Raw genomic sequence first — 18,693 nt, 5'->3', positions numbered from 1 at the left:
ACTCAAATCATATCAACAGAAACCCACAGCCTGGGTCATGCTACAAAGTACAAAGCACAAAGCCCACAGTGGTTGAGTTGTGTTTTCTGCCAGGAGATGGACAGCATATCTGTTTGATCAGAACATCAAAGACCAGGGAGGCTGAACATTTCAACTTGGATGGCTGAGAGATTTGGGAACAGCATGCCCTCCCATCTATAGCTCACTGGAGACATCAATTCCCCTCAGCTCCAAGTGCATTTCAGAGGTTGTTACCTTTCCTATGGTTGACTAGGGTTTCTACAACAGCATGCAGTTTCCGTAAGCGCTGCTCCTCACACTCTACCTCCTGGAGCTTCTCCTCAAACCACTGAAACACACAAGCCCAGAGCTTTAATGGAAATTATTTGTATAGGTGCAGAGCACAGTCTTTCCATAGCAGGTTTTTTTTTTTTTTTTTTAAAGGAATTAAATTATCTTAAAAAAAAAAAGTCTCTGATCTCAGGAAGTTCAGGACTCCTCAGGGCTTCTGAGAGGCCCAGGGCTACTTACAATGTCTGACTCATTCATCTTGATGGTCATTTTGCTGACTGCATCAGTGGCTTTGTTGAACATCTTGAGGAGACCAGCACTGCTCAGTGTCTGGGTACCCACAGCACGTGGCAGCTACAAGACCAAGAACAGAAGATGACAATGGCAAATTATGTGCTGCCCCTATTTTAGGCTCAGATGGCATGCCCTAAACTTGCCACATAAGTTATTTGAACTGTAGATTGTTGTTTTCAAAGGCGGATGAATCCACAACTAATGTGTGCAAAAAGAAAAACTGAAGCAGCCTGTTAAACAAGAATCAGTAAAATTTTCAGCTTTTGATATTGTACACAGAAAAAAAGTAGACTTAGAATAGTCTGCCCATCCAGGCAAGAACTGCTTTAATACCAGGCATACTTCTGTTAAAAGTCAAAAGTTCCTTTAGATTATCACACTCTGCACGCAACTGGTCTTAAAGTCTTTTTTTTTTTTTTTTTTTGTGGTTTTTGGCAGGGGCTGGGTTTGAACCCGCCACCTCCGGCATATGGGACCAGCGCCCTACTCCTTGAGCCACAGGCGCTGCCCTGGTCTTAAAAGTCTTAAGAGACTCTGAAGTTGTACTGTGATTCCATCTGGATTTTCTTCAGTGAACAAATGTCAAAGGACAGAAACATTATTTATTCAGGTTGAGACTACTTTTAGGGATAACCTAGTTAAGCCAAGCATGTCAAATATTTAGAAACAATTTGATTGGTTCACTGTTACCACTACTCTCCTAAGGCCTGGAAAAAATGCTGAAGAATCTGTACATTATATGTAATATACTATGCTAGTCATGGGCACTTAGATTTCAGTGCCCATGACTCCATGGCAGTAGTTCTAAAGTTAAGGCCATGTTGCCTCCTAGGGGACATTTGGCAATGTCTGAAAATGGTCTTGGTTGTTACACTGGGAAGGGGGTACTACTGACATCTAGGGGGTAGAGGCCAGGGATGCTGCTAAAAAAACACTACAATGCACAGGCAACCCCCAGAAGGAAGAATTATCTGGCCCAAGTGTTCACAGTGCTGCTATAGACAAACCCTGTTCTAAGGTAACAAAGTGAGGATGAGAGGGTGAAAAGGAAGAATGGATTTAGGAATACTCCAAGAGGAAGTAAAAGATTTAAAGTGTTTGACAGAATTTTTTTTGAGACAGTCTCATTTTGTCACCCTTGGTAGAGTATCATGGCATCACAGCTCACAACAACCTCAAACTCTTGGGTTTAAGCAATTCTCTTGCCTCTGCCTCTCAACTAGCTGGGACTACAGGTTCCCACCACAATGCCTGGCTGTTTTTAGAGACGGAGTGGGGGTGGGGCGTCTCGCTCTGGCTCTTCTGATGTAGAACCTGTGAGCTCAGGCAATCCACCCACCTTAGGCTTCCAGAGTGTTAGGATTACAGGCATGAGCCACTGTCCCCAGCCTACTTTGCTCATTTTTATTATTTATTTATTTTTTACAGTTTTTGGTCAGGGCTAGATTTGAACCCACCACCTCCGGCATATGGGGCCAGTGCCCTACTCCTTTGAGCCACAAGTGCCGCCCAACTTTGCTCATTTTTAAATAGGGTTGCCTTCTCGTTATTGAATTGAAAGTTTTTTTTCATGTATTCTAGATACAAATACCTTCTCAGATACATGATTGGCAAATATTTTCTCTCATTCTATGTTGTCTTTTTGTTTTTTTAATGGTGTTTTCTGCATTACAAAAGTTTTTAATTTTTTTTTTGAGACAGAGTCTGACTATGTTGCCCTCCATAGAATGCTGTGGTGTCACGGCTCACAGCAACCTCAAACTTTTTTGGGCTAAAGCGATTCTCTTGCCTCAGCCACCCAAGTAAAGTTTTAATTTTTGTAAAGTCCAATTTATGTAGGATTTTGTTACTTGTGCTTTTGGTGTGATATCCAAGGAAGATATTTTTGACCAACTATTGAGTAAGAATGTAGTTTTCACAGTTTATTCATGGTCATTGTTTGTAGCTTATGAATGATTCAGCTTTGTCTCACTGGGCAAGTATGTCTTGTTCACCTTGTTGCTACCCGGACTTTGCTCAGCGTACCCCACCATCTACGTGGAGGTGCTTTCCTCCCATCTCATGTATCCAAATACCACCTATATTTTAAGACCCAATGAAGTGCTATATTTCATGAAGTCGGTCCTTCTTTTTTTTTGAGACAGTCTCACTATATCACCCTTGGTAAGGTGATAGCACCACAGCTCACAGCAACCTCAAACTCTTGGATTTAAGTGATTCTCTTGCCTCAGCCTCCCAAGTAGCTGGGACTACAGACAACTGCCACACTGTCCGGCTATGTCTTGGCTGCAGTTGTCATTGTTGTTTAGCAGGCCCAGGCCGGGCTTGAACCCACCAGCCTTGGTGTATGTGGCCAGCATCCTACCAACTGAGGGGCTGCCAAGTCCTGCTTTCTTGAACTAAAGCCATTTCCCTCTGAATTCCATGGCTCTGCCTTTGTCTTCTAATGTAGAGAATGTCATTTTCTAATTTGTGTTCTAAGTTTTTCATCTTCTTTCCTAGAGTGGCAGCTTCCTGAAGTCAGGATTTATGTATGATCCAACTCTAAATTCCTGCTATGGTCTTTTTTCTTTTCTTTTCTTTGAGACAAAGTCTCACTCTGGCACTCTCAGTACAGTGCCATGGCATCACAGCTCACAGCAACCTCAAACTCTTGGGCTCAAGGGATTCTCCTGCCTCAGCCTCCCAAGTAGCTGGGACTACATGGTGGCATGTAGCCCAAGCCAGCCTCTTAGCACCATTTTCTTCATTAAAGTAATACATACTATATGTAAATTAAAGAAAAATTTAAAAACAAAAAGCCAAAAACAAAACTATGGTCCTACCCTGTCATTTACTTCCTGTTTTATTCCAGTGTTTCTTTGATCCCAAATGACTTATGTTTCTACAGTTGTATTTATATGCTATTTCATGTTTTAGATTTTTTTTTTTTTTTGGTTTTTTTTTTGCCGGGGCTGGGTTTGAACCCACCACCTCCGGCATATGGGACCGGTGCCCTACTCCTTGAGCCACAGGCGCCGCCCATGTTTTAGATTTTATAATTCTTTTAATATATGCTTTCACATCCTAGAATTTCTGTATACTTTCTGCTTATAAGTAGAATCAAATGTTTGTTGCATTGATATATTTTACTTAATTCTTCAATTATTGGCAATTGGGCTGTCTCCAGTATTTTATAACCATGAATAGTCTGTTCCAGTAGAATTAACACTTTTACTACATGGTGGTTTTGTGGTCTGTGGTAAGAGGTTTTTAAGCAATCCCCTTCTGAACATAAAACATGTATTCAGTCTGAGGCAAGCAGGAACCTGTGAAAGACATGTCAAGGACTTGCATCCTTGTGCATGTGAAAGACATGCCAAGGACAGCATCATTGTGCTGATCCAATAAGATAACACTAGGTTGTCATCTAACCTCTACAACCGGTTGCTCTGACTACAGGCAGGGCTTCTTCTTTTTTTGGGGGGGAGGGTGGGAGATGGGATCTCGCCTTTGCTTAGGTTGGTCTCAAACTCCTGAGATTAGGTGATCCACTTGCCTCAGTCTCTCAGAGTGCAAGCATTACAGGTGTGAGCCACCACACCTGGTTCAAACTGGGCTTTTTTTATTTCAAAGGCCGAAAAATACTTGTCACCTTCAGGGGTTCACACAAAAGTAGGATATACTCTGGTAGGAGGCATGTTAGTTGCTCAAATACATGTATTTGTTCTGTTAAATAAACTACCTTCCATTTCATTAGAGGCAGATATAAATTATGAAATCTAGTTTATACAATACTAACTTCTTCTTTTTCTAAGAACTCTCTGACATCAGGGTCCTGCAACATGGTAGGATGATTCACAATCCTCTGAAGGTACCTGAAAGGTAAAGAGTTACCTTGTTAGTCGATTTCACCTCTGACCAGGTGTCATACCATGCTGGCAGTGACATCATGACTTTCATTACTTAAATGTCCTCAGATAAGACACTAAAGTAGGACTCTACTTGTAAGCACATTCAGGTTCATGTTCTTCACATTTCCCAAAAGGGACAGAAAAAGAACGAATCGGAGAGACCTCAGAGCTATTCATATTTGATTGTCTCCTCAGGATGAGGAAAGAAAGAAGAATTAGGAAAGGTTAGAGATAATATCGCAGTGTGAAACTTTAATTCACTTGTTTCATCTTGATTTTAATCAAAAGTCTCAAAATTAAGTTTTAATTTCTTTCTTTTTTTTTCCTTTTTTTGAGCAGAGTCTCAAGCTGTCACCCTGGGTACAGTGCCCTGGCGTCATAGCTCACAGCAACCTCCAAGCGATCCTCTTGTCTCAATTTTTTCTATTTTTAGTAGATTCAGGGTCTTGTTTTTCCTCAGGCTGGTCTCGAACTTGTCAGCTCAAGCAGTCCACTTGCCTCGGCCTCCCAAGAGTGCTAGGATTACAGGTGTGAGCCACTGTGCCCGGCACAGTTTCAATTTCAGCTTCTCACTTGTTCTCATGTTATTCAGGAAAATTGTTATATGGCACCTACCTTTCTAAAGCAGCTCTCCGTTTTTCAAGAAATTCTGCAGAAGAAGAATCTTCCTTCCCAACTTTCACTTTTGTCATTCCTAAAATGAAATTTAAAAAGCAGGGCAGCGCCTGTGGCTCAAAGGGGTAGGGCGCTGGCCCATATGCCGGAGGTGGTGGGTTCAAACCCAGCCCCGGGCAAAAAAAAAAAAAAAATTTAAAAAGCAAAATAACCGTAAGTTATCATGAAAAGGATAAACTTGTTTAAAAAATGTCAACAGAGGTTAAAGCAATGAGGATAATAGCACTACAAAACACAACCTAAAGCCAATTCTTTGTGGGTTTTTTTTTTTTTTTTTTTTTTGAGACAAGAGTCTCAAGCTGTCACCCTAGGTATAGTGCTCTGGTGTCACAGCTCACAGCAACCTCAAACTCTTGGGCTTAAGCGATTCTCTTGCCTCAGCCTCCCAAGTAGCTGGGATTACAGGCGACTGCCACAGCGCCCAGCTAATTTTTTTGTTGTAGTTGTCATTGTTGTTCAGCATGCCCTGGCTGGGTTCAAACTGTATGTGACTAGTGCTGAAAACCCCTGAGCTATGGGGTGCTGAGCCCCAATTTAGGATATTTCAATTTGAAGGAAAGAGCAATCATTTAAGACTCATGGATACCAATATAAAATAAACAATGTAGGTTAAAACCAGAGCCCCCTAAAAAGTCAAAATACGCTATTTCTTTAGACCTGAAGGGTAGGAAAATACTGGAAATGTCTCCTTTCTAACCACAAGATTCTACAGTGTTAACAGTAGGAGTCTCATACTAGCCATTAAGTGTATTTCAGAGAGTATACAAAGAGAAAAATATCCAAATGCAATTAAAGACCACAAGCTTACCTATTAGGCTTTTCTCAGGTGGAGGAGGGACAATGAAGCCATTCTGAGAGTGTTTCTCTGAAAGCTTCTCATAAAGACCTAGAAAGTCACTAAATCTTCTTTTCACAGCAAACTGTTTACTTCTGAACATTGGTAAGCTCGTCTTTGGGACAGAAAAAACACAGGCGATTTCATTCCAAATAGGGTATGAATTAAGTATCTTGAAAGCTATTCAGCGAACATCAAAGGAATCCATTTCCCAGATCTCCACCCTTTAGACACCTGGAAATAACTTTCTCCAAGGCAGAGATTCTTAAATTTTTTCAAGTTATACTCTCACTTTGGTGGTCTGGAAGCCTAAGGAGCCCTTCTTAGAATAATGATTTTTTTTTTTTTTTTTTTGAGACAGTGTTTCACTATGTCGCCCTCAGTAGAGTGCTGTAACATCACAGCTCATGGCAACTTCCAACTCTTGGGCTTAAGCGATTCTTTTTTTTTTTTTGTAGAGACAGAGTCTCACTGTACCACCCTGGGGTAGAGCGCCGTGGCATCACACGGCTCACAGCAACCTCTAACTCTTGGGCTTACGCGATTCTCTTGCCTCAGCTTCCTGAGCAGCTGGGACTACAGGCACCCGCCACAATGCCCGGCTATTTTTTTGTTGCAGTTTGGCTGGGGCTGGGTTTGAACCCGCCACCCTCGGCATATGGGGCCGGCGCCCTACTCACTGAGCCACAGGCGCAGCCTGGGCTTAAGCGATTCTATTGCCTCAGTCTCCCAAGCAGCTTGGACCACAGGTGCCTGCCACAATGCCCGGCTATTTTTTGGTTGTAGCTCTCATTATTGTTTGGCAGGCCTGGGCTGGGTTTATCCCGCCAGTTGTGGTGTATGTGGCTGGCGCCTTAGCTGCTTGAGGTACGGTCACTGAGCCTAGAGTAATGATCTTAAATATATGAAATAAAATATATAGGATTATAAAGGCAACCAATTACATTCAAATATAGTTGCATTCCTAGGTTAAGAACTCTTGTTCTAGGGCGGTGCCTGTGGCTCAGTGAGTAGGGTGCCAGCCCCGTATACCAAGAGTGGTGGGTTCAAACCTGGCCCAGGCCAAACTCCAAGAAAAAATAGCCGGGCATTGTGGTGGGTGCCTGTGGTCCCAGCTATTCAGGAGGCTGAGGCAAGAGAATTGCCTAAGCCCAAGAGCTGGAGGTTGCTGTGAGTTGTGATGCCATGCCACTCTACCCAGGGTGACAAAAGTGAGACTCTGTCTATAAAAAAAAAAAAAAAAAAGAACTCTTGCTCTAAAGAAACAAATGTGACTTCTACTTTAAAACTAGAACTCTGGGGCGGCACCTGTGGCTCAGTGAGTAGGGCGCCGGCCGCATATGCCGAGGGTGGCGGGTTCAAACCCAGCCCCGGCCAAACTGCAACCAAAAAATAGCCGGGCGTTGTGGCGGGCGCCTGTAGTCCCAGCTGCTCGGGAGGCTGAGGCAAGAGAATCGCGTAAGCCCAAGAGTTAAGAGGTTGCTGTGAGCTGTGTGATGCCATGGCACTCTACCGAGGGCGGTACAGTAAGACTCTGTCTCTACAAAAAAAAGAAACAAAAAAAAAACAAATTAGAACTCTGTGGTCACCTATAGCCCGCTCTTCTTTCACTGAGTTATTTGAGGTTCTCAGCTGCTATGTTAAAGCATTCAAACTAAAGACAAAACAGACTGAAAAGTGCTTCTAAGAGAGAACCTGGGGGCGGACTAGTTGAAATGTCTAAGTTGTAGACATTAAACTGTAAGTGTATTAGAATCTAGAGTTCACAAAAGGGAGGCCAACGAGCAGGAGAGAGAAAACACAAAAAGGAAGGATCTCTTTATACTTACTAGGTAGGCAAAATTTAAGGAGGCTGGCCTTGCCGATAGCTGGCAAGGAAATGAATCAATGAGAACTTTTTTCTTATTTTTTTGGATTTTGGCCGGGGCTAGGTTTGAACCCGCCACCTCTGGCATATGGGACCGGCGCCCTACTCCTTGAGCCACAGGCACCGCCCTCAATGAGAACTTTTACTCACTGCCAATGGGAGCATGAATTGGTACAAACACTTCAAAAAAAGTTTGTATTCCTGTGTTGATCATTTGAAGTACCTACAACCAAAGGGAAACTACTCCTGGTTATGTACTCTACAGAAACTCTTCCACATATGCACTAGAGATGTGCAAGAAAGTTCACAGTTCACAGAAAAACTGGAAACATGTTCACAACAGGAAAATGGATAAATATATGGACTAACTACAGCTATGACCAACAAAGATGGTCATGCTTATTTTCAGCATGATACTATTTTTATGAAACTAAAAAGCAAAGCAAAGCAGTATTATTTGGAAACACGTGTATAAATACTTTAAATAATTCTTTTCAGTTTTTGACCAGGGCTGGGTTTGAATCTGCCACCTCTGGTATATGGGGCTGGCGCCCCACTCCTTGAGCCACAGGCACTGCCCAAACACGTATATAAGTATGTTTTATAAAGAAAATGAGAGACAACTCAGGAGAGTACAAGGCAGGGGACATGACAGTGTGGAGTCAGTGGGACTCATCTTAAGACTGATAGTAGGTTCATGGCTTCATTATTACATTTCATAACTTGCATACTACATTATGTAAGTTTTTTTTTTTTTTTTTGAGACAGTCTCATTTTTTTGCCCTTGGTAGAATGTCAGTGGCATCACAGTTCACAGCAACCTCAAACTCTTGGGCTTAAGTGATTCTCTAGCCTCAGCCTCCCAAGTAGCTGGGACTACAGGTGCCCAACACAATGCCTGGCTCTACATTATGTAAGTTTTGCATGCGTTAACATTACATAAAAAAGGAAGACCAGATATGAAGGGCAAAAAAGGTTAAGGAAAGTATTAAAAGCTCTGTGTGTGAAACTTCAGAAGAACTGACAGTTCCTAAGAGGGAGGGGGATACACCAGATACATCACATGACTTAATAAAACTTATAGTTTCCCACTAAAGGGTTAGCTCTCTAGAAGAATACTGGAAAGACTCAGTCTAAAGTACTCAGATGAAATTACCAAGGGATGCAGGCTTGCTCCATTTCTAGCAAACATGAAGAAAGATATTCGCAAAGTAACTAACGAGATACCCAGAAAAAATCTGAATGATGACCTTCTTGGTATGAGCATCCTAGTCTATAAAGGTGGTCATCACAGCAGGGTCACCTGGACTCACCTGTGTTGTAACTTTATAGGCCACATATGCATTCATACCATCCCCTGTGGAAGAAAAGAGAGCAGGGGAGGGTTATCTTACAACCAGAGCAGCGCTAATCAAGCTAACATTTAACCAGGAATCATAAGCCCTGGAGCCCTGTGTGAGAAGGAATACTTGTTTCATCTCCAGGCTTTATATGCAATCTCTGAACCCAGTTCCTACTTTGCCTCAGGCACATACATTCCGCCATGGATGCTGGCTAGGCCCCAGTTCAAGTTAGACAAGAGAGTCAGCTCTCTGTTCCAAAGCCAGGCTCCATTTATACTCTCCACAAAGCAGCACTGGAGGCTGACAATCCATCAGTTGTTATCCTGCCAATATTTGGGCTAGTTATACACATCTGTCCGAAACCAAACAATTCTCTTGCTGTATAAAGTAGGAGGAGAAGGAAGCAACTGATATAAAAGGAAACAAGTAGTTCTACCCTAGGTTAGCTCTGGGCTTGGTTTGCTCTTTCAGAAATACCGCCACAGCCCCCTCCATTGGTGCTAGGGGACACTGACCCCTCTGATCTAGCCTGTTCACCAAGAGCAAAGGGTTTGCCAGGAAGACATTTTGGCTGCCTAATGTCACACAAATCTCCCTTTCCTGGGGGAATTATTTTTATGAAAAAGCCTTTGACTGTTACATAATCTGGGATTCAAACGACTGTTTTGCTCCGTGGTAATGTCCTATCCTAGACCATGTCTGGAGATAAAGCCACCATTGACTCCCTAAGCACTGAAAAGACACACATTGGAATCCAGACAGGCACAGCTCCAGTGCTGAATTGTGGTATTTTTGGTTGGTTTTGTTCCCTTCATCCCTCACCCCTGATTATTCCCCACAACAAACAGAAAAACCTAGATCAACAATTACCAGCTGCTTAAGCTACTGAACTAGCTCTGGGGTGAGGGACCAGGGGACAAAGGGGCAGGCAATACTATCAGCAGGGCCACATACTATAGTTTGGTTTCAGTGAGATGGCTAGAATTGCCTGCTTTTATAAAGTACACAGAGAAGTTACAGATTAAATAGAAATAGAAGGCTTGTCTGCTCTACTTACTTAACCCTGCCAGAAGGGTGTGTATAAAACTGAAATCAGAAGCTAATTTAGAAATTACTGATCACCGCCTTTAGTTCTTATAAACCATGTACACTATTATACATTCTCTAATACTACTAAGGATGTTTTACTACTGCTAAAAGAAAAACATCTACGTTTACTTTATAGAAGTAGTATTCAAAATTTCATTCACAGTAGAATAGTCATGGTCAAATATCTAAAAACTAAATCTCATAATTTAGTACCTGCCATAAAGACAGCCTAAATGCAAACATACATAAAACCAGTAGCAAGGCAAGATATTCAGACACTTTACCAGTATGTTAGCTGCTTTTAGGCAATGTTTACGAAAAGAGACATACTGAATACGCATTTGAGCACAGAAATCTAGAGATCTACCAACAGGCTTGTAATATAATCGTCTTAAAACAAATTTTTTTTTTTTTTTTTTTGAGACAGAGCCTCAAGCTGTCACCCTGGGTAGAGTGTCATGGCATAACAGCTCACAGCAAACCTCCAACTCCTGGGCTTTAGTGATTCTCTTGCCTCAGCCTCCCAAGTAGCTGGGACCACAGGCGCCTGCCACAGTGCCCAGCTATGTTTTGGTTGTAGTTGTTATTATTGTTTGGCAGGCCCAGGCTGGATTTGAATCTGCCAGCTCTGGTTTACGTGGCTGACGCCTTAGCCACTTGGGCTACAGGCGCCGAGCCAATTGTCTTAAAATGTACATAAATGTCCTAAATAATTTCATAATTGAAGATGGCACATGTAAACTACCAAGGCTCTAGAAAGAATATCCTGGTAAAAGCAAGATTCTGATTTATTTAGATGTGTTCAGAAACAGGAAGTACATACTGAATTAACAGCTCACATAAACAGAGTATGTTGTCATAAAGATCTGGCCTTGAATATGAAAATGCTTTGAATTAGTTTCCTGGCAATAACACAACAAAGAATCTAGACTATAGTACAAGGGATAAAAACTTATCATAAAGAGTGCCTGTCTTTAAATAAACTGATCCAGTGATGTTTAAATTACTCTGTTAAGTGGACTTATGTCCCCTTTGAAATAGATGTGTTGAAAGTCCTATCTCTCAGTATCTAAAAATGTGACTTTATTTGCAATCAAGTTAAAATGAGGACATTAGGGTGGGCCCTACTACACTCTGCCCAGTGTCTTCATTTTAAGAAGGGAAATTTGGACACATTTACAGACATGCATAGAGAGACAACAAGATGGACACACTTAGGAAGAATGCCATGTGATAATGGAAGCACACTAGGTGATGCTTCAGGTACCAGATGTTAGGAAAGAGGCATGGAATAGCCCTTCTCTACTGCCTTCAGTGGGAGATGCCTTGCCAACATCACGATTTTAGATTTCTGGCCAGCACAACTGTGAGGGAATTTTTTTTTTTTTTTGAGACAGAATCTCAAGTTGTTGCCCTGGGTAGAGTGCCGTGGCGTTGTCACGGCTCACAGCAACCTCAAAACTCCTGGGCTTAAGAGATTCCCTTGCCTCAGCCTCTTAAGTAGCTGGGACTACAGGTGCCTACCACGATGCCTGGCTATTTTTTGTTTGTAGTTGTCACAGGCCCAGGCAGGATTTGCTGTTTTCTTTTTTTTGGGTGGGGGCTGGGCTTGAACCCACCACCTTCTGTATGTGGGGCTGGCGCCCTACTCCTTGAGCCAGAGGTGCTGCCCTACGGCTGGATTTGAACCTGCTAGCTCCGATGTATGTGGCTGGTGCCCTAGCCAATGAGCTACAGGCACTGAACCAGGTCTCCCTCTGGCTCATGCTGGTTTGGAACCTGTGAGCTCAGGCAATCCACCTGCCTCGGCCTCCCAGAGTGCTGAGATTACAGGTGTAAGCCACTGTGCCCTACCCTTTCTACTGTTTTTTTTTTTTTTTTTTTTTTTGTAGAGACAGAGTCTCACTTTAGCGCCCTCGGTAGAGTGCCATGGCGTCACATGGCTCACAGCAACCTCCAGCTCTTGGGCTTACATGATTCTCTCGCCTCAACCTCCCGAGCAGCTGGGACTACAGGCACCTGCCACAACGCCCGGCTATTTTTTGGTTGCAGTTTGGCCGAGGCTGGGTTTGAACCCGCTACACTTGGTATATGGGGCCGGCGCCCTACTCACTGAGCCACAGGCACCACCCCCCCTTTCTACTGTTTTAAGCCACCAAGTTTGTGGTACAGCAGCCCTAAGAAACTAATAAACTCCCTCTCCTGGTTCAAACATCATGACATATACAATTTTAAGATAATTAGTACTGCCAGGCATTGTGACTCATACCTATAATCTGGGGGGCTGAGGCAGGTGGATTGCCTGAGCTCACAGGTTCGAGACCAGCCTCGGCCAGAGCGAGACCTGTCTCTAAAAATAGCTGGGCGTTATGGCAGGCACCTGTAGTCTCAGCTACTTGGGAAGCTGAGGCAAGAATATAGCTTGAGCCAAGAGTTTGAGGTTGCTGTGAGCTATGACTCCACAGCACTCTACCACGAGTGACAAAGTGAGACTCTGTCTCAAAAAAAAGAAAAAAAAAATTTAGTACCATTCATTGTATGTTTTATTTCAACAAGGATTTAAAGCAGCTAATAACTAGCTTAAAAATAAGCCCATAGAGTATGTATAAATATTAGAGAAGCAAGAGAGAATCCTAGACATGTAAGTGAAAGTTCTGGTTCAGGCTCTACCATGGCCATGTTATGCCTTAACAGGAAAGCTACTTCCTTTCTAGTTTTCAATTTCCTCTATTGTTAGATGAGAGGATTGTAGAAGATGCTCATAAATATCCTCCCACCAGAACAGTCCAGGAAAAGTAAAACCAACAGTTTCATCACAACTGTTTTGGTACAAAGTCTAACTCTAAGTAGTATCTGTACCTAGTTCTGAATAGACAAAGGGTCGGGAATTACATTTGTCCTCTTACCCATATAAACACTACACCTGTTTAGGACAAACTCTAGATAGCTCTTGTGTAAGCGACTATACCTGGAACAAGGAAAATTGAGGTCTATTGTTCTATACTTAGTAACTCCCCTCATAATAGGGGAATGCTATCCTAAAAATCTAAGTCTGGCGAAAGCAAAGTTGTTGGGCTTTTTGAAAATCTAATTTCAATTTGAGCACAATTCATTTTTGAAAAAAATTTAAAAAAAATTTTTTTTTTTTTTTTTTGAGACAGAGTTTTACTCCATCGCCCTTGGTAGAGTGCTATGGTGTTATCCTAGCTTGCTACAACCTCAAACTCCTGGGCTCAGCGTCCCAAGTAGCTGGGACTATAGGCACACACCACCTAATTTTTCTATTTTTTTTGTAAAGAAAAGTGTCTTGCTCTTGCTCAGGCTGGTCTCAAACTTCTGAGCTTAAGCAATCCTTCCATCTTGGCCTCCCAGAGGGCTAGGATTACAGGAATAAGCCATCACACCTGGCCAATGTTTGGGTTTTTAAAAAGGCATTCTTACAGTATTCGTGTCTCTGATTTTTCTTCCTAAAGCCATGAAAAGCTTAGGTAACTGTTACCTCTGGCCTTAGAAGCAGAGCAAGAAGCATACTTCTACAGAAAGATCCTGATGAAGTATTTCACACTGGCTGGTTCGGCTCTGAAGGTAGCCTTCCCAAAGTTAACTACCTATACTTTCTACAGCCACATCACAAAGAGTCCCAGGAGCACTTACCTATCTTTTCAGGATCAGTTATACCGACTGTCAAATCAAATTGGTCTTCCTGTTCTTCTTCCTCTAGCTTTTTAAAGAAATGACAAATCATGAGTTGATACAAAAAAGCTATTAATTTTACAGCGTATTACCTTAAAACGTTATTCTGATGACAATGAATAATGGCTAGATTTTGAAAGACATGCCTCTTGCAGGCTAAGGAGGGAGTAAGAAGAAACTATACTCCTGAATATGGAAGCTTTAGACACTAAATACCATTAGCAACCATTTAAAGCTTTTGTGTTATCCTCTGGGCAACAGATATTCTGCTGAAGAAAGAGTCCTTTACTGGTTCTAGCTGTCCATTAACAACAAAGGTTTCCTTTCAACAGCTGTTAAGTATTTTCTCAAGGTTCATACTCAACTGAACTTCAGACTGGCAGCAGCTCATAGTCCTAAAAATCCCAAAGCAACAAGACCAATAACACAAATGCTCACCTCCTCATAGCTTGGCTGAGGCTTAGAAGAATTTGTGGCTTCCTGTGGAGGAAGAGAAATGAGTGTTTTGGCCGGCAGTTTCTTCTGATTATTTTGTGTGCTGTCCAGGGATAGTTCCACGGTGGCATCTATAGACAGTTGATTTTTAAAATGAAGGTCAATATGGGTCTTGGAAGGATGAACTTCAATTTACAGATTTGCCTCTCTCAATATTTAGAGGCTTTCAGACTAAGAGAACAAGAGTTGTACAGTTTTTACATAGATAAAAGGAGAGGATGGTAAGGGACACGTTCTTCTACCACAGGCTTAGTAGAACAAACTCTCCCTTTCCTATCCAAATACAACTACTTGGCTACTTTCTGATTAGAATTTAGACAAGAACCAGTGACCAAGCAAAAAGACTACACAAGCAAAATAAGTGTGTCAATTAACTTTACTCTTTTTTTTTTTTTTTTTGTAGAGACAGAGTCTCACTGTACCACCCTCCGGTAGAGTGCTGTGGCGTCACACAGCTCACAGCAACCTCTAACTCTTGGGTTTACCCAATTCTCTTGCCTCAGCCTCCCGAGCAGCTGGGACTACAGACGCCCGCCAGGACGCTCGCCACAACGCCCGGCTATTTTTTTTGTTGCTGTTGTTGTTGCAGTTTGGCCAGGGCTGGGCTTGAACCCGCCACCCTCGGCATATGGGGCTGGCGCCCTACTCACTAAGCCACAGGCGCCACCCCTACTCTTAAAAGAATATTCCTTTAGGACCTTATATAACTTTATTTACTCCTGTTATAACTGCTCATAAAAGACTAGGTTTGGTTATCTGCTTTACAAATCAGTATGACAGAAGAGGCAGGCCCAGTGATGGCAAAAAAGAACATCAAAGGGAAGAGTCAAGAGAACTGTAAGACAGAAAAAAATGGACCCAAGTATACACACAGTAACACTTGGGAAAGGGCAGTTTGCCACACCTGAGACAGCACTGTTATTTTAGCAGAGTTTAAGAACTGTTCATGGGCATCGCCTGTGGCTCAGTGAGGAGGGCGCCGGCCCCATATGCTGAGGGTGGTGGGTTCAAACCCAGCCCCAGCCAAACTGCAACAACAACAAAAAAATAGCCGGGTGTTGTGGTGGGCGCCTGTAGTCCCAGCTGCTCGGGAGGCTGAGGCAAAAGAATCGCGTAAGCCCAAGAGCTGGAGGTTGCTGTGAGCCGTGTGACGCCACGGCACTCTACCAAGGGCGGTACAGTGAGACTCTGTCTCTAAAAAAAAAAAAAAAAAAAAAAAAAAAGAACTGTTCATAATTATAGTTTAGACCTCCTTGTAAAGATTAAATTATATTTAATATATGCTATTTAAATGGGAAAAAAAGATGTGTATCTAAAAATATTTCTATTGCTTCTAGATCTAAAAAAAAAATAGTGCTTGCTTAAGAGCTGCTGCCTTTGTCCATCTGAGGAAAATGCAGTTTAGCATTCCCTAAGTGTTTCAGAGTGGGGACTATTAAAATAACATTATATACCATTTTTAGGCATTAAAATTTCTTATGCAGATAAAAAGAATGCACTTTCAACTTGGGAACAATGGAGCTAGGAGTTCTAAATCTAAATAGTTCAACTTTTTTTCTTTTTAGTAAAGAAAAACATAAATAGCCATTTGGGTTTAGTCTGATCAGTAGGTATTCAATTTTAGTCTCAGGAAATTCAAAGAATGTTATTTCTTCTTTTCTAAATTTTCATTTGGGGCTAAAAAGAAACCAAATACGGGGCCTGGTAGACATAATCAATTCCTGTATCGGTGTTCTAATCATTAAACATGAATCATGTCTGGAAACAAGGCTGCCACACTATTAAAGATGAAATCTTTTGTTTTTCTTTCTTTTTTTTTTGCAGTTTTTGGCTGGGGCCGGGTTTGAACCCACCACCTCCAGTACATGGGGCCGGCACCCTACTCCTTTGAGCCACAGGTGCCACCCATAGAAATGAAATCTGATCCTTATCAATAAAACAAGTGGTAATATAATCTCACCCTGGTGTGGGAATATAAAACAACACAAGTTTGAACTGTGTGTATCCACTGTCTACTTATACAAGGATTTTCTTCTGCCTCTGCCATAAAACAGCAAGACCAACTCCTCCTCTTCCTCAGTTTACTCAATATGAAGATGATAAGGATGAAAAACTTTATATAATCCACTCCCACTTAATGAACAGTAAATGTTTTCTCTTCCTTATTATTTTCTTAATAACATTTTCTTTTTCTTCAGATTACTTTATTATAAGAATACACAATATTTATATACATAACATACTGACTCCTCCCAAAATCCTGACCCACAGGAGTCAGTAAAGTTTTGGAGGAGTCAAAAGCCACATATTGATTTTCAACTGTGTGAGAATCATGCCCCCAGCCCCTGTGTTATTCAAAGGTCAAGTGTATAAATACTGAACATGTTAGGTTATTAGGAGTCTTTGAAACAAGCAACCAGCTGAAGTATGTGTAGGGTAGTCACATCATGCAGTTCCTGTATAAATAATTAAGTTAAAAAGGTGTTTGGAAACAGGAGGTACTGCTCATTTAAAACCTTTGGCTATGGCTCAGCGCCTATAGCTCAAGCAGGTAAGGCACCAGCCACATACACCACAGCTGGTGGGTTTGAATCCAGCCTGGGCCTGCTAAACAACAATGACAACTACAACCAAAAAATAGCCGGGTGTTGTGGTGGGTGCCTGTAGTCCCAGCTACTGGGGAGTCTGAGGCAAGAGAATCGCTTAAGCCCAAGAGTTGGAGATTGCTGTGAGCTGTGACGCCATGACACTCTACCCAGGGTGACAGCTTGAGGCTCTGTCTCAAACAAAACAAAAAAACCCCCCACAAACCTTTGGCTTATTAGAATGCTACTGAAAGTATTTTGAAGAACTGTACATTTTCAATAAAAATTCATGTGACAAGGGCGGTGCCTGTGGCTCAGTGGGTAGGTCACTGGCCCCAGCCGGCCCCATATACTGAGGGTGTTGGGTTCAAACCCAGCCCTGGCCAAACTGCAACAAAAAAATAGCCAGGTGTTGTGGCAGGCACCTGTAGTCCCAGCTACTTGGGAGGCTGAGGCAAGAGAATCGCCTAAGCCCAAGGATTTGGAGGTTGCTGTGAGCTGTGGTGCCACGGCACTCTACCGAGGGTTAATAAGTAAGACTCTGTTAAAAAAATAAAAAAAGTTCATGTGACAAAGATGTCAAAACTTAAACATTAAGACTTACTTTTTTTTTAAATTTTTTTGTAGAGACAGAGTCTCACTGTACCGCCCTTGGTAGAGTGCCGTGGCGTCACACGGCTCACAGCAACCTCTAAGTCTTGGGCTTATGCGATTCTCCTGCCTCAGCTTCCCTAAGACTTACTTTTTTCTTTGAACTTCTGGTAAGAGTAACAGAAAAGCCTTTGGGCTCCATCAGAGACTCTGACCACCACTAAACTAATTATGTAAAAAATAAAACCAGAACAAGTAAATTTCTACATTCAATATTTCAACATCTGAGAAGCTACTCTTTCTAGAGATATCATATGTTCCTTTCTTGGTAGTGAGGCAGATATTGGTCGTTTATGAAACTGGTAGGGAAATGAAATAAATCAGAGTTTTTATTACTAAGAAATATGTCCCTAATAAAGACCTCCTACATGTTCATGTGCATAAAAACCAATCATGAGGGTAAGAAAGATCATATAAATGTTAAGATCCTAAAGACACAAATTTACCTTCTTTTCAATCTGCCATAAAACTAAAGAGAATTTATTACCTACATTCATACCATATCTCCTGCAGACAATTTAATCAAAAAATAGTCACTACCAGAATGAATAGTGTATATTTAAAGTTCAGGGGTGAAAGAAGTAGAAAAATATTCTAAATCTTTAAATTCCTTCTTCTAATTTCTTCTTTCTTTTTATGCCCTTTAAGTATCTTACCAGAGTTCTAACGTGAAGAGTGCAGTCATGATCTTGTCTCTCCCCTTCCTTACCATTCTCTGTTTTTTTTTTTTTTTGTGACTTTTGGCCGGGGCTGGGTTTGAACCCGCCACCTCCGGCATATGGGACCAGCGCCCTACTCCTTGAGCCACAGGCGCTGCCCACCATTCTCTCTTTTGAGGATGTCATTCACATGGCAGTTTTAACCACCACCTCTAGGAAGATGATTCCCAGGTCTCTAGTTCTTTTTTCTTTCCCTAGATAGAGTACCATAGCTAAAATCATCTCTTGGAGATTTTCTTCTGTATCTCAAATTTAAGAAATCT

The 18,693-nt window shown here is 42.0% G+C and overlaps 1 protein-coding gene across 2 annotated transcripts in view; it reads right to left on the bottom strand.

Moving 5' to 3' along the window:
- The window catches only part of SNX1 (sorting nexin 1), a 55,326-nt gene that overhangs the window by 7,713 nt on the left and 28,920 nt on the right, over window positions 1-18,693 (bottom strand). The window contains exons 3-10 of one of the 2 annotated variants that reach the window (XM_053596109.1): window positions 14,419-14,546; window positions 13,942-14,008; window positions 9,169-9,212; window positions 5,962-6,103; window positions 5,094-5,172; window positions 4,367-4,442; window positions 532-645; window positions 256-370 (exon numbers count right to left, since the gene is read on the bottom strand). In XM_053596109.1, coding sequence (XP_053452084.1) covers window positions 256-370; window positions 532-645; window positions 4,367-4,442; window positions 5,094-5,172; window positions 5,962-6,103; window positions 9,169-9,212; window positions 13,942-14,008; window positions 14,419-14,546 — 765 coding nt within the window. The remainder of the gene's footprint in view (window positions 1-255; window positions 371-531; window positions 646-4,366; window positions 4,443-5,093; window positions 5,173-5,961; window positions 6,104-9,168; window positions 9,213-13,941; window positions 14,009-14,418; window positions 14,547-18,693) is intronic. The other variant, XM_053596110.1, reaches the window with a different exon arrangement.

Source organism: Nycticebus coucang, chromosome 6, assembly GCF_027406575.1.
Source record: "Nycticebus coucang isolate mNycCou1 chromosome 6, mNycCou1.pri, whole genome shotgun sequence".
Taxonomy (NCBI): domain Eukaryota; kingdom Metazoa; phylum Chordata; class Mammalia; order Primates; family Lorisidae; genus Nycticebus; species Nycticebus coucang.
Note: the sequence above shows the minus strand (reverse complement) of the source record. Positions and strands in the feature narration are given on the sequence as shown.